The sequence below is a fragment of the Triturus cristatus genome, chromosome 4_1, assembly GCF_964204655.1.
Source record: "Triturus cristatus chromosome 4_1, aTriCri1.1, whole genome shotgun sequence".
NCBI classification, from domain to species: domain Eukaryota; kingdom Metazoa; phylum Chordata; class Amphibia; order Caudata; family Salamandridae; genus Triturus; species Triturus cristatus.
The window spans coordinates 540,015,726-540,030,935 of NC_140585.1; the positions used below are offsets into that span (position 1 = coordinate 540,015,726).

The 15,210-nt window shown below is 43.7% G+C and overlaps 1 protein-coding gene across 37 annotated transcripts in view; it reads left to right on the plus strand.

Annotated features, from left to right (window-relative positions):
• PPFIBP1 (PPFIB scaffold protein 1) overlaps window positions 1–15,210 on the plus strand; it is a 1,024,139-nt gene that overhangs the window by 825,078 nt on the left and 183,851 nt on the right. For all 37 annotated transcript variants that reach the window (XM_085652838.1, XM_085652839.1, XM_085652808.1 and 34 more), the window contains one exon: window positions 14,233–14,358. In XM_085652838.1, coding sequence (XP_085508964.1) covers window positions 14,233–14,358 — 126 coding nt within the window. The remainder of the gene's footprint in view (window positions 1–14,232; window positions 14,359–15,210) is intronic.

Below are 15,210 nucleotides of genomic sequence, written 5' to 3' on the forward strand. Positions count from 1 at the left end.
AGCAAGTAATTCTGCATCTGACATTTCTTCAGTGTCCGGATGAGGTGTATAGCCGGCTAAAATCGGTCATGTTGCTCCTGGTCTACCTAGTGGACCGAGCCTGGTAATGTGATTGTAATGTTTTAGGGCGCCTTTAAACCAGAGATCATGCTCCTGGTATGTGAGTGGAATTTCAATATCCTTGAAAGGAATATATTCCTCAGGTGGTTCATCTTCTTTGTAGAAGTGAAACATTTTAGTTACTAGATTTGATTCTGGGAATACTATCCATGAATAGAATACCTCTGTCTGGTGAGATTCATGTGCCTCTATCACAAAAACTGCTCTACCACCTCTTGGTGTTAGGCCATGTTTTAGAAATTTTAGAGAGATGGCTCTCCTTAAATTTGGAGCGATGGGTTTCGCATTTTCATCGGTTTCATTAAAACCTGTATAATCAAAAGCTGCTGCGATATCGTCTGGTACAGCTCCACCGGTTCCGGTGTTATTATCCCCTTTTTTGGACATTTGTTTAATGAAAATTGCAGAGCAAGTTTCAAGGGAACAAAGATAAGGTGCACAATATTTTGGAACACTGTATCCCTCAACGTTGAATAAACAGCTAATACATAGGATTTTTGTCCTACTCAGCGATGGCGGATATTATCCCTACCCACTCCAGACGTCTTATGGAGTATTATGAGTAGGGGTCTCTGAGAAAAGCACGACTGAGTTACTTCAGTATCTAGCGTTGAATTAGTGCCTTACCAAACCGTTGGGAGCCATGTAGTGTAGTTCCTATATTCCTGATAGGCCCTGCGCATTTGAATAATATACACTATAGTTTTGACATAGGACTTAGGTCAGTATGTCTCTATCGAGTACATTAAACTTAATTACTTGTGTGTGCCAGCTAACTCAGAGGTCACTAGAAACTTCTCGAATAAACAATGACGTAATTAGTTTCTGACAACCGCATAAACATGACAACCTTGTTTCCCTTAGAATCGGAACAATCTCAGAATCGTGGAAACAATAGATAACAGTTTCACTCAGTCAATTGTGCATGCTTCGTTTCTACAGAGTTACACAGAAATAGGTAGACAGGCGTTTCAATAAAAAGGGTTTATTGAACAGCCTTATTTCTCGTGCAAGAGATATGAACTGCTACAATCGTAAGACATTATGCGAAGTAAAATATGTACAGCGTTCGCAGTAAGATAAAATAATACTGCAATAGCATGGTGTGTAGCTATGACAGATATTCATAAAATACATGCATAAATAAATCGGGCTAAAATGTTAATACTCATCTGATGCTTCTAGCTAGTTCTACCCCAAGTGTAGGACCAGGTTAGAAGTAGGTGCTGCTTGTCTATAGTCTAGTTTAGCTATAGTTGTCAGGATTTGCCAAAAGTCCATCTAGGTTCTAGTCCGCTCCATACCTTTGAATGAGTGAGGTTGGAATCTCTTTCCAAGTCTCGATCTCTAACACCCCGCATGGGGAGTCAGAAACACTGGAGCTGGATTCTCGGCGAGGAGGATGACCGCATCTGGTCAGTGAGTCAGGCGGGGGACTTGACTTCCTTCCGAACTTGCCGTGGCGAGACGCATCGTGCAAGTATGCAGCCGAACCATTGTTTGCCATGGTAAGTGAAGGTATATTTATACCTTGACGGTGTTTAGGAATGCCAGTATTGACATAAAAGTCGGGCTGAAGAACGTCATGAATGAACCCCTAAGGAATAGATGTTCATGCATAATAAATGAGTTCTTGGAGAAATCAATATCTAAGCAAGGGGAAGTCCTAAAGGCTTAAGAGTCTGGTTTTCCAAGAACTCGTTGTGACGTAGATGAACGAATGTAGGTGGCCATGCCTGTATTTGGTTAGCATGGATAATGCCTAAATAAGGGTAGGATTTCTATGCCTAAATATGGGCAATGTGAATTGTGCCTGTATAAAGACATAAATCGGGAAACATACACACCAGCCTCTTACATCTTTATTGTACCTCACGCAAGGCTCCAGATGCGTCCCCTACAGGAATGTTTAGCACGTCAGTGGAACCAGGCTCAAGGTCAACTGACAGATCTGGTGTTGGTGGACGGCCGCACACATCGCTCTCTGCAGTGGTGGAACACCCAAAACCTTTCCAAGGGGCAACCGTTCATCGAGCCGGTTCCACAGATTGTGCTAACAGCGGACGCATCGCTCTCCGTCTGGGAAGCTCATCTATTAAATCATACCATGCAGGGCAGGTGGACGCCTCAACAAACTTTACTCCACATCAATCACCTGGAGTTACTAGCCATATTTCTGGCATTAGTCAATCCAGAAACAAATATCGGGCAAAGCTGTCCTAGTCCGTACCGACAACATGACAGCAATGTACTACATACAAAAACAAGGCGGGACACACTCCCTACAGCTCAACTAGCACAAAGCATATGGAGATGGGCCGTGCCCTTGAATATTTTTCTCCTTGCCCAAAATGTTCCGGGAGTCCAGCACAACATAGCAGATCTGTTAAGTCATCAGACTCAACAGATTCACAAGTGGGAATTTCATCCACAAGTTCTTTAACCATTTCTCCAAATGTGGTGGCAACCAGAGATAGATCTCTTCGCCACACACGAAAACGCTAAATGCCCAAACTTCGCCGCCAGATATCCACACCCATTGTCCAAAGGCAATGCGATATGGATGAATTGGTCAGGTAGATTTGCATACGCTTTTCCGCCTCTCCCACTCATTCCACTGGTGGTGCGCAAACTGCAGCAACACTCACTGACTCTCATCTTAGTTGCTCCAACATGAGCGAGACAACCATGGTACTCCACATTACGGGAACTATCTATAGTCCTGCATCAAAAACTACACCGCTCCCCACACCTCATAACTCCGAACCATGGAAAGATCAGACCCAGCTCAGCTCAACCTAGCGATCTGGCTCCTGAGGTCTTAAGAGTTTGGTTATCTTAACCTTCCCCCTGACTGTATGAATGTTATGAGAGAAGTTAGACCCCCCACCACTAGAGCTTGCTATGCAGCCAAGTGGAAAACGTTTTTCATATATTGTCACAACAAAATCATCAATCCTTTAGATGTGTCTGTTCAACACATCATAGGTTATCTACCACATCTCTAAAGGTGTAATCTAGCATACACAGCTATTAGGTTACACCTCGCTGCCATAGCAGCCAACTTACAAAATAGACAACACTTCTCACTATTCAGGGTACCAGCCATCAAAGCATTTATGGAAGGCCTCAAAAGAATAATTCCTCCCAGGGAGCCAACCCCACCTGTGTGGAATTTAAACATTGTTCTCTCTAGACTAATGGGTCCCCCATTTGAACCTCTGCACAAATGCGAGTTACAGTTTCTAACATGGAAAGTCGCTTTCCAAGTGGCCATTACTTCTCATAGAAGAGTCAGTGAGCTACAAGCACTAACTATTCAAGAACCATTTTTACAACTACATCATAACAAGGTGGTTCTCAAAACCAATCCCAAATTCCTCCCTAAGGTTAGTTCTCCCTTTCACCTCAACCAGTCCGTGGAGTTGCCAGTATTTTTCTCACAACCACAAACAGTCGCGGAAAGAGCTCTTCATTCTCCAGACGTAAAAAGAGCACTCCTTTATTACATTGAAAGAACAAAACCTTTTCACAAGACAAAACAACTTTTTGTGTCCTTCTCAACACTACATAAAGGCAAATCCATATCAAAATCTGAAATTGCATGGTGGATTGTAAAATGCATTCAAATTTGCTATCACAAAGCAAAATGTACACTATCTATTCCCCCTAGAGCCCACTCTACCCAAAAGATAGGGGCTTCAATGGCATTTTTAGGGAACATTCCCTTAGATGACATCTGCAAAGTAGCTACATAGGCTACACCGCACACATTCACAAAACACTATTGTGTAGATGTGCAAACAAAACAAGCTAGTGTGGGCCAGGCTGTACTCAAAACACTATTTCAAACTACTGCAACAGATATTGGTGATTGCTGCTAAGGAGGGGTACTGCTATACAATCTATGCATAGTGTGTGATCTGCAGCTCATATGCCTCGAACGGAAAATGCTACTTACCAGTATGCATCTGTTCTTGGCATGTACAGCTGCAGATCCACACACGCCCACCCGCCTCCCTGGCTACCATTATCTGTTCCAGTATTATCTTATTTAGATGCAGCATACATGGGCATCTTTTCTGTTTCTTCCAAAACCTCCATCATTTCCCTGCTGGCGAAAAAACAATCTGACGATGGAGCCGATGCCCATGCGCACTATGGTCCAAAGGAGGAGTCCCCTAGCTCGTGACTTCCAAAGACTTTTCCAATTCAAAAACAAGTTCAAACATCTGGGCCCAACACCAGATGGCGATCTATGCATAGTGTGTGGATCTGCAGCACTTCCTGCCAAGAACAGACGCCTACTGGTAAGTAGCATTTTCCATCTCCCACACAGGACACATAAACAATTGGCTCTCTGTGTGCTGAGAAAAATGTGGCCTTTTTTCCAAAACAACTGAAATTGGAATTTTACAACAATTTTGTTTTCTCTCGCTCTTATTGAGCACCATGGCTTTCAGACTCACTCAGTTGCTCAAACTATATATGAACATATTTTAAAGGACTTGTAGAGCTTTTTTACATATATAAAGGACTTACGTTTTTTAAGCATTTATTATAACACTTTTAGAAAAAATTGTATTCAAAACATTTAACACTGTTTTTGATTGATTTAGTATATTGTCCAGTCGGATGAGGAGTGGGTGTCATGAATCGTAATGTACCCCAATATAGGCCTGGGTAGTCACCTAATCGTTTACCTACATTTACCATACTATTGTATATAATGGAACATTATGTGCTGACCTTTTACCTAGTTAGGTGCTGCATAAATGCCGTGGGGTGTTCTCTTAAAATAGCCTCATTTATTATGCATGAGGTTTCTCAGAATCACAGCAGGAGCACTATCTCCTGCATAATAACTATGTATAAGGGTCATTCCTATCGTCCTCCTCGACCGACATGACACAGCAAAGTGGAACCCCTGAGGGTACTTTTTGGGTATATAAACACCATTTCTTTGCTGGGGCGGGCAGAGGAGAAAGACTTCCATGCTGACACGAGAAGCTGAGGTTCCTGCATGAAGACATTCCAGCTCGCAGTGGTCTGACATTCCTGGCAGGGTGTCCATCTCGAGGCCAAGACGGGTCCTTCGTTGGCTCACATCAGGTAATGGGGTTGATCTTATCCTAGGGGGATTCTTGGCTCTACACCTACATACATCCTAGGTACATTTCGGTACATCTGTTAGGGTTAGCATCGTAGGAGTATGCATTATTACTGTCATGTAATTATATGCCTGCATATCTTCATTGTTTTAGCACTATGGTAGAAGTCTCCCATCTATTTACTCTGTTGGTGCTCATAACTGTATATATCTGTTTCTGTCTTATGGCTGTTGCAGCACACATATTTTACACTAGAATGATGCTAGTTCAATAAATGCTTATTGAAATCGTCCCCATCGTTTACTCTGTGTATCTCTGAGATAAAGTGAGACGAATGACTGAGCGTAAAGTGCTGTACTGTTTCCACTATACTTGAGGGGACCGGGTTGTCTTGTTTGATAGTTGCCAGAAACTATTCACTCCTTGGTTAACCCCTTCGGTGCTCATGACGGAATGGTTCCGTCATGACCCACGGTTGAGCTGTGCTCATGACGGAACCATTCCGTCATGACCACACCCGCGCAAGATTCCGTCAGCACAGCGGCGGAATCTGCGCAGCATCGAAGGGGTTAAAGGGGTTCATAGTGGCACTGTGAGCTAGCTGGTATACAGGCGAGCATACCTGGTGGGGGTGTCTGGAATCAGTCTGGACACCACTCCCACAGTTTGTTGTCTAAACACGCAGATCCTATATAGATTTATAGGAACTACATGGCATGGCGCCGCTAATGTTGGTTTGGTTCTTATTTAATGGCCAAATCTGAGTAGTTTGCTTGTGCTGTTCTTGGAGACCCCCTACTCACCTTCACCCAGGGACATCAGGGATGGGAAGGGAAAAAATCAGTTCCTGTACAGTCTGATTATGACATTGGACTACAGCAAGCACAGAGCTGCATTATCTTTTCAGTTATGATTCACATCAGAGTCTACCTTTCAGAGAGAACAATGGTGATAATGGGGATGATTTACCCCAGCATTACTATGAGATTTTATATATGGACCTACAGGAAGCCAGTAGGCTTGATACTTCCCTCTGATACGAGGTTGCTTTCCCCTCCTAGGCCACAAACAGAAGTTGGAATTCGACATGCTACTGATGTCCTGGACCTACAATTGTGTTCTGGGGAAGTTAAAATAAATGTCTTTACGGATGTTCTGCAGTCTGTGTCTGCGTCCTCTGAGCCCTTACTGCCATTCAGCGCAGCCCTAACTGATACTCTGATGGGCACTTGATCTAAGCCTTGCTCTTGCCTGCCCTTTAACCGGCAGGTGGCCAGACTGGCGACGCTGCTTTTCTTGCGCAGCTAAATTTGGTGGTCCAGGCTTCCACCAGCAACATGAAACTCCATTCATTCCCAACAACCTTCCCAGACAGGGAGTGAAAGAGGATTGAGATGTTGCGGAAACAAATGCTCTCTTCAACCAGATTAGCCTTGAGGGTTCAGTTAATGTTGTTTGCATGTTAGGCTGCTACATGCCCACCCTCTAGGTCATGGTCAACAAGGTCTTGCTGGCAGTCCAAGAAGAACTAACTTGGGGCCTTTTTGGCTCAAGCTATTCAAGATGCAGCCGAATACATGATCCATACTGCACTGGTTACGACTGATTGTCTAGGGTGCTCTGTCGCCGTGCTTGAATGCAATCCACAAGTTTCTCAGAATATGTGCAGGCATCCTTTATGGATATGCCTTTTGATGGATCCTCCCTTTACTGTGAAAACATTGACTCCGCCTTAGAACACTTTAAATAGAGCCTGAGCATGGCATGTTCTTTAGGCCTCTCAACACCTATCAGACAGCTTGTCCACCAGTTTTGGCCTTTCCGGGCTACTCAAGATGGTTGGTGTTCAGACAGCAACAGGCGCCCCACAACCCACCTCTCCTCCCAACAGCTCTTTCATAAGCAGTCACCCCAGTCCTTTGGTGGTATGGGACAGGGTTCAGGCAGGCACCACGCATATCACCAAGGCCACCTGCCTTCCATTTGCACTTAGTGACATAAACCCGACCTGTGCAAGGTAATATCCAGCACTTTCTCCAAAGATGGCAATCCATAAAATCTGACAGATCAGTCCTCAAGGTTGTCCAGCAGTGCTATGCTTTTCTGTTTCTTTCTGACCACCACAACTTCCTTCCATATTAGAGCAGCTCTCAGACAAGAACATTTAAATCTTTCTAAAAGAGGGGCTGTGGTGAGGCATTCTGGATGCAGCGATAGGGACGGGTTGTTACTTTTGCTATTTCCTTGTCGAAGAAGGATGTAGGCCTCTGTCCTGTTTTAGATCTTTGACAGATGAAAAAATGCTCACCATTGTCGAGTTCTGTCTGCCCTGTGTTTGGGCTCCTGGATAGTGGCCTTGCAAGACCTGTAGGTTCATCTACTCATCCCGCAGTCCAACCGACATTACCTGTGGTTCAGGAATAGGCCAGGTTAATTTTCAGTTTACCGTAATAAACGCCAACCTCACCAGCGCCCCTCGAGTGTTCATTAAAATGATGGCCGTGGCAGCTGCCCACCTTCGGAGTATGGGGGGTATCAGTTTTCCCATATTTTGATGACTGGCTGTTGATGGCAGGGTCACTGCATTCAGCCGCAGACCACCTCCAGATCACTTAGAGCCTCCTGACATTGATTGGGGTTCTTGATCAGCGTTTCAAAGTCTCATCCGACTTCTTCGCATACTGTCCAGTTCAGGGCCTTCCCTCCTTATTGACGAGCCCAGGACATTCAGCCTATGATCCTGATGGTTCAGCTTTGATCCTGGATCTTGGTGTGAACAATGATTAGACTTCTAGATATGTTAGTCATCTGTATTCTGCTAGTCAATCACTTCAGCTGGAATATAAGGCTTTGCAGTGGATTCTGAACTCTCAAAATGGCAACAGCACCAAAGAAGCATGCTATATTCCATACAGGTTTTGGAAGAGACTGCCGGAGATCTGCAATGGTGGCTGCTTGACTGTAGTTGGACCTCTGATAGACCCCTCTTCCTGAACCATCCAGAGCAGTCAGTGGTGATGGATATGACACAACTTTGTTGGGGTGTCATCTGTAGAAGGTGAAGATCAGAGGACCCCGGAAAACCTGATCCATATCAGTCTGTTGTAGTTTTGTGGCATTTACCTGGTGCTTAAATACTTCCTACCATCTAGCAAGGGGATAGGCTAGTGCAGATTCTCATAAACACCAACTCCATGTGGTACTGCAACAAACAGGGTGGAGTGGGGTCCTATTCTGAAAAGCACTGGGCCTCTGAAGTTGGCTAAAGCGTCAGGGCATCTCCCTGATCGTGAACCACTTTGAGGGTTCTTAAAATGCCAGGGCGGACGTGCTCATACGACTGTGCCTGACAGATCATAAATGGCGGTTGTACTCCGAAGTAAGACAGGGCAACTTCCAACAATGGGGAGAACCCTGGCTGGATAATTTTGCCACTGTTGAACACTCAGTGTCAGAGCTTCTGCGTATTGACATTCCCAAGAAAGCTCTCTAGAATTCCTGTTCTTGCTAGACTTAGAGTAGAGCATGAGACTCCTGTACACTTTTCCGACTCTGCTTCTCTTACCCTGAGTTTGAAGAAGATCAGGAACGACCAGGCCCAAGTCATTCTCATGGCTCTGGATTGGGCCAAGAGCATGTGGTACCCGTACCTTCTGGGCATCGGCATCTGTCCTCTGATTAGGGTATTGCTTCAGCAGGACTTTCGGTTGCAGCAGCAGGGTAGCGTTCTGCCCCAGAACCTGCACAATTTACACTGCAGCACAGACCTTTAATAAGCCGAGCTGTCCGATATTTTGTTTGTTTTGTCTTTGTCCAGCAATGCCATTAAAGGTTATTTATTGGCCCTTTCAGACTGTTTACTGGACCAACCATCCATTTTTAAATCACCTTTTGTGATCCAGTTTCTTGAAGGTTTAACACACATGATCCTTCCCAAACCATTTGTGATGTCAAAGCGGAACTTAAGGAATGACCATCTTTTGCAGGGTGTACCCACAGATTTTTGCCATGACTGCTTTTGCTGGCTGTAGAACTCTGTGCACTAACCTCGACTAACTAGTGAGAAAGTGCCTGTGCTCCTCCTTTTAACATGATAAAATTGATATTCTCCTGAGTGGCATATTGGCACAAATTCTACCCAGAGCCTGTAGGGTAAATCTCACTAGTGGACTGAAGCACCTATCATGACATCCACTACAGTAACAGTGTAAAACATGGCTTCAGGCCTACCCTTGAGGTCTTTCTATGGCGGTTTAAACATGGCAGTTTGACTTGTCGAATAAACTCTTTTGATAGGTCAAAACCTCTTTTAAATATTAACAAGTCACCCATATGTAGGCTCTGCATCTCTGGTGCTGGGCTCAGGACCATCAGATGTGCGTGACTGCGATTCACCTGGCCGAAGTGCTGAATGTGCGTGCAAACTGTCTCAGTTGGCAGTACTCGGCCGATCACGATTGGCGTCTCCATCCAGAGGTGGTCTGTCACATTTTCAGGATGTGGGGGTTTCCTCGGTTGGACCGGTTTGCCACCCATGAGAATGTGCACCTCCTGTCGTTCTGCAGTCTCCAGTATCCGATGCGGGGAGCGTTGGGTTACGCTTTTCGGTTAGGTTGGGGCTCACAGCTTCTTTACGAATTTCCTCCCATACACTTGGTTCCTCGATTTCTGAGGAAGATTTGCCAAGACTGGGCCCAAGTCATATTGATTGCCCTGAATTGGCTAAGAAGGGTGTGGTACACAGACGTCATGTACCTCTCATCGCAACCTCCGCTCCATTCCCTCTCAGGGCAGACCTCCTCTTGCATGGGCAGGTTCTACAGCCCCACCTCCAGAGCCTGCACCTTCATGCCTGGATATTGAACAGGGCCACCTGAACTCTCTCTCCCTCTCACCGGATGTGGTTGATGTTAAATTTATCGGCCAGAAGACACACCACCAAATCTGTCTATTCTGGTAGGAGGGCCAAGTTTAAGTGGTGTGGAGAGAGATGGAGTGATCCTTTGAAGGCCCATTTGTTTGATATTCTCAGTTTATCTCTTTATCTGGCTCAACAGGGTTGTGCAGTAGCTACTGTTAAAGGCGACTTGTCTTCCTTGTCGGCTTTTCTGTTTACCAGGCCAACCCTCTTTATTTAAATCTCCCATAGTTATGAGATTCATTAAGAGTCTCACCAATTGCTTTCCACCCACTCCCTTCCTTACGCAGCAGTGGGATTTGAATTTCTCACTTTCTTGATGGGGAGGGGGGGGGGGGGGGTCCCCTTTGAACCCTTGCATGTTTGTCCCTTGAGATTCTTAGCATTAAGATAATATTTCTGATTGCAATCACTTCCGATAGGAAAGTGAGTGAGCTGCAGGCTCTTAACTCCAAGCCTCCATTCACCTCATTTCATGCGGATAAGATGGTTATAAGGACCCCCAGAGCTGCTTTCCTGCCTAAAGTGGTCACTCCCTTCCACCTAGGTCAATCTATCACTTTACCCATTTTTTCTATCCTCCCCCTCACCCTTCTAAGGAGGAGGAGAGACTTCACCACCTGGACCTAAGAGATCTACCTGGACAGGACTAAGGGCTTCAGGTTGGATGACCAACTCTTCATCGGATATGTCAGCAAGATGAAGGGCAAGGCTGTTCACAAAAGAACGCTGTCCAGGTGGATCATCCTCTGTATCAACATCTGCTACGCCTTTGTGAAGAAGTAGCCTCCTGAAGGTATTCAAGCTCATTCCACCAGAGCAAAGTCTACTTCTGCTTTAGCTAGAGACGTCCCTGTTGTAGAAATCTGCAAGGCGGCAACTTGGGCCTCCCTTCACACTTTCGCGTAGCATTATTGCTTATACCTGGAGGTGAGGAGGGACGGCCACTTTGCACATCTGTGCTACTAGATTTTTTAGTATAGGTAGGCAGGCACCCCCAGCCAGGAGTGCGACTCTTTGGGGATTCAATTCAAAAGGTGAGGAATCCACAGGCAGATCTAGCCATCAGAAGAACAAGTTAATTACCTTCGGTAACGCTTTTTCTGGTGGATACAGTATCTGCCTGTGGATTCCTCACTGACCCACCCGCCTCCCCATTGCCTGCCTGTTTATACTGAAAAATTGATATGTAATTTAGGTATTTTATTGTTGACATAATTGGAATAATGTGATACTTGTCACTAGGAAATGTCTATATTTTAGAATTTCCAGCTTTAATTGGTTTTGTATACGATGTATACTTGTGAAAATGTTGTCGGTTCACGCGTTCACCTCAAAGGCATGTAAAAAATGGGTGGAACTGATGTCAGCATGCCGACGAGGTCTTCTTATGGCTCCGATGATGTCACTCGTAGTCGCATGCAGAGCTGTTCCAATGCGAGCCATAGAGAGAAGTTTCAGTGGAATGCTGCGCAAGTGGTTATTCAAAAGGTGAGGAATCTATAGGCAAATACTGTATCCACCAAAAAAAGCATTACCGAAGGTAAGTAACTTGTTCTTCAGGAGTATAAGAAACTTATAATTGAGGGACTTTTTCCTGGGTAATAGAAAAAAAAACTCTTTCCTTCAACTTTTATAAAAGCACTCTTTAGATCCCATGATAGAAAACAACTACAGACCTATCCCTTGGTTACCTTTCCCTGCGAAGGTTATTGAGAAACATCTTAATTAAACGCCTGTAGATTACCTGGAAAATAATAAAATACTGAATGAAGCACGGTTTGGTTTCAGGCCAAATCATAGTACTGAGACTGCATTGGTAGCTGTCTCAAAAGAAACAAGATCTACTGTGGATAAGGGCGGGAGGGTGGGCTGTGGTGATCCTTTTGGATCATCCTGCAACCTTCGATATGGTGAGTCATGAGGTTTTGATGTAACAGTTGGCAGACATCGGGATTACTGGGCCAGCTTTAAATCTTCTTGCGCCATTTTTGGATGGACTGGATCCTGCTGTTTGGCGCTCAAAGCGTGGCAGTTGGGGAATTCAATTCAAAATCATCTATCAGCCCAGCGCTTTTTAAAATGTATGTGGCTCCTTTTGCCAAGCTTATCCATTCTTTTTATTTCGCCACAGTAGTGTATGCTGAAGATAAGCAAAACATTTAATTGATTTACTGCAATGTGACGGAGGTGGTTGATAGATTTAATAGATGAATGCGAGCATTCAATAGCTGGATGAGAAAAAACCGTTTAAAACTGAATTCCCAGAAAACTGAAGTTCTCATTTTTGGGAAGGAGGTTACTTTCTGGGGTCATGCACGGTTGGCTGAGTCTTTTGCTGCTCATCCATTGCCAGTGGCAGTGTCTAAAGTAAGGAACTTGAGTGTCCATTTTGATGCATAGTGATCATTTGAGCACCAGATAACTACATTATGTTCATCTTACAAATGTTAAAGAAAGTGATACCTTTTGTATCTTCCGACTTAAAAAAACAAAAAAAGTGTTCATTTCTTTAGTCATGTCTAGGCGTGACGACTGCAATGCCCTTTATATGGGCATTAAACCGAGATGACTAAACAAGTTACAGATGCTACAAAAGGCTGCTAGTCATCTTCTGAAAAACATTCCAAAGTTTAAGTCTGTAGCAGGTTCTTTAGAGGAGCTTCATTGGCTCGCGGTAAGAAAGAGGATTGCTTTTAAGGCCTTGTGCTAGGCACATAAAACACTACATGGGTCAGGCCCAGAATATCTCAGAAGCAAGTTCCTAAGAGACCCCCACGGTCTGCCATATCCAGGTCAGTAACCATTTCTAGACTGGTGGCCATAGTTTGGCTCATTCCACAGGTGCACTTAGGAGCACGTTGCCCAGCACATAAAAACTCAGATAAATCTGTGTTGCTTTCGTAAGCTTCTGAAAACCTAGTTATTCTTTTTTCCCTTCTTAACACGGTTGGTCTTTGTGCTTGTTGTTGGCGTTTCTGTGATTGGATTTATAAGATGCTTTTGGGCATTCGCGCAATCTAGACGTCTGTAAATCAAATTAAGGCACAGGTGGAAGAGAAAGGGAAGGAAAGGAGGGAGAGATATATTTCTAGTGGTAGAGGACCTGGCACTCTTGTCAGGAAAGCAACATTTCTCATTCGTTTTGGCATGGGATGGGCTGTCCCACAAGTTACACTTGATGTTAGTGGACTTGAAAGCAAAAGGTCTTTAGCCCTTCTGCTTTCAGTAATTTTCTGTAATTGGAAAAATCCACTTCACACTAAGAATGCTACTGATTTTAAAAGGTAAAAAAGAATAGCTACATTTGCACAAGTTAGAAACTTGTGATCAGCTGTGGTTCATCAAAGTATTAACCAGTTGTTCGAAAATCGAGGTGCATTTTTCCATCATAGTTAAAAATAGGGCAACAAGGAACCATTTGATAATACAAGTGTTAATTTTATATATGAAACCACGGTGAGCGCTAAAAAGCCTGTCCTTTCTGCATTAACTAATTTAAGAAGACCGCTTATTATTTTAATATATTTCAATTGCATCCACTGCAATAGGCTGCATAGTAATGGGCTGCAACTAACAAGTGCCCCAATATTCTGTTTAAAATGTATAATTGAACCTACCAAAATTCAGTTACAAATCTCTTATGTATTGGACGTTGCAAAGTTCCAGCGGAGCATGCTACTTCCCTTTAAAGGAAAAAACCTACAAGTTTATTTTTACCCTACATAATGCAGGTTTCACTAGTTTAACTGCAGTCCCAGAACATTTGCTGAAATGTTTTTCGGTAACCCTGGTGTTGCTTTCCCTAAGTATTCAAGGACAATGTAATTTACTATTCAAAATGCAAACACAACAGATTTGTCTGGTTCAGTCCTCCAGACGGTTAGCAACCCATGCTTGTCGTGTAACTGCTATGGGGTACGATCGTAATGGACACAAAAGCTAATAAGTTGGTGTGTGAAGTATTTCTCTGCAGGCACCTTTAGCACAATAAAGTGTATTTGACAGTACCCTATTTTTTTCTGATGTGCATTTAATCAAAAATGTAACACAAGAAATATAAGTTGAATGCTTATTTTTCAGAATAACATCACGCCATCAGAAGTTTCCCAGTGGACCAATCATCGAGTAATGGAATGGCTACGATCTGTCGACCTTGCAGAATATGCACCCAATCTAAGAGGCAGCGGTGTGCATGGTGGATTGATGGTAATGTTTTTTAAGCTTCATTACTTGCTACATGTGTGTATTATGCTAGATGTTGTGTTGTGTCTACTTTAAACAATTAATTTAATAACCTGCTTATATCCATAGCTAGGGGCACACTTCTTTTTTTGATATTTTGTACATTGTGGACTGACTGTTATGTCACATATGTAAACTGTCAGTGAATCCACAAATAAATATGGGAGCCAAATCAAGCTTTCTCATAATAATCACTCTGTGATGTATCTTCCCACACCTAGGATCTGCACACAAGGTTCATGCTACCATCGCGCTTGTATTGTCAAAACTGGACTATGCTAATAGTCTGTATAATAGGTAAGTTTTGTAAACTATGAGAATACTACAAAGAATTCAGAAAGCTGCCGCTAAACTATTCCTACATGTATAGCCACAGGCATAAATCTCCTCTGCCTCGAGGGCGCCTCACTGAAGACGAGTTGCCAGAAGATACTCCTTCAAGATGCTTTGTATCTCACACAAACCAATACGTGGCAAAGGACCACACTTCATCAGGAAGAAAATCAACAAAAACATACAACAAAAGAACTTAAATTGGAGAATGGCTCTTCATCTCATAATACCTACATACAAAGGGGAAAAAACCTTGGGTGGAACATCTTTCTCTGTTCAAGCAACCAAACTATGGAATTCCCTACCCACACAAATAAGACCCACAGACTTCTACCTCTACTTCAGAAGATTAGTCAAGAGCTGGCCCTTCCCCACATGACGACTATGCTCACATCTCAAGAATGTACCATATACCAAACAAATGTACCAACAGTATACTCTGACACAGCACATTATTTTCTCACAGTATGGAAAGGAGCTGCT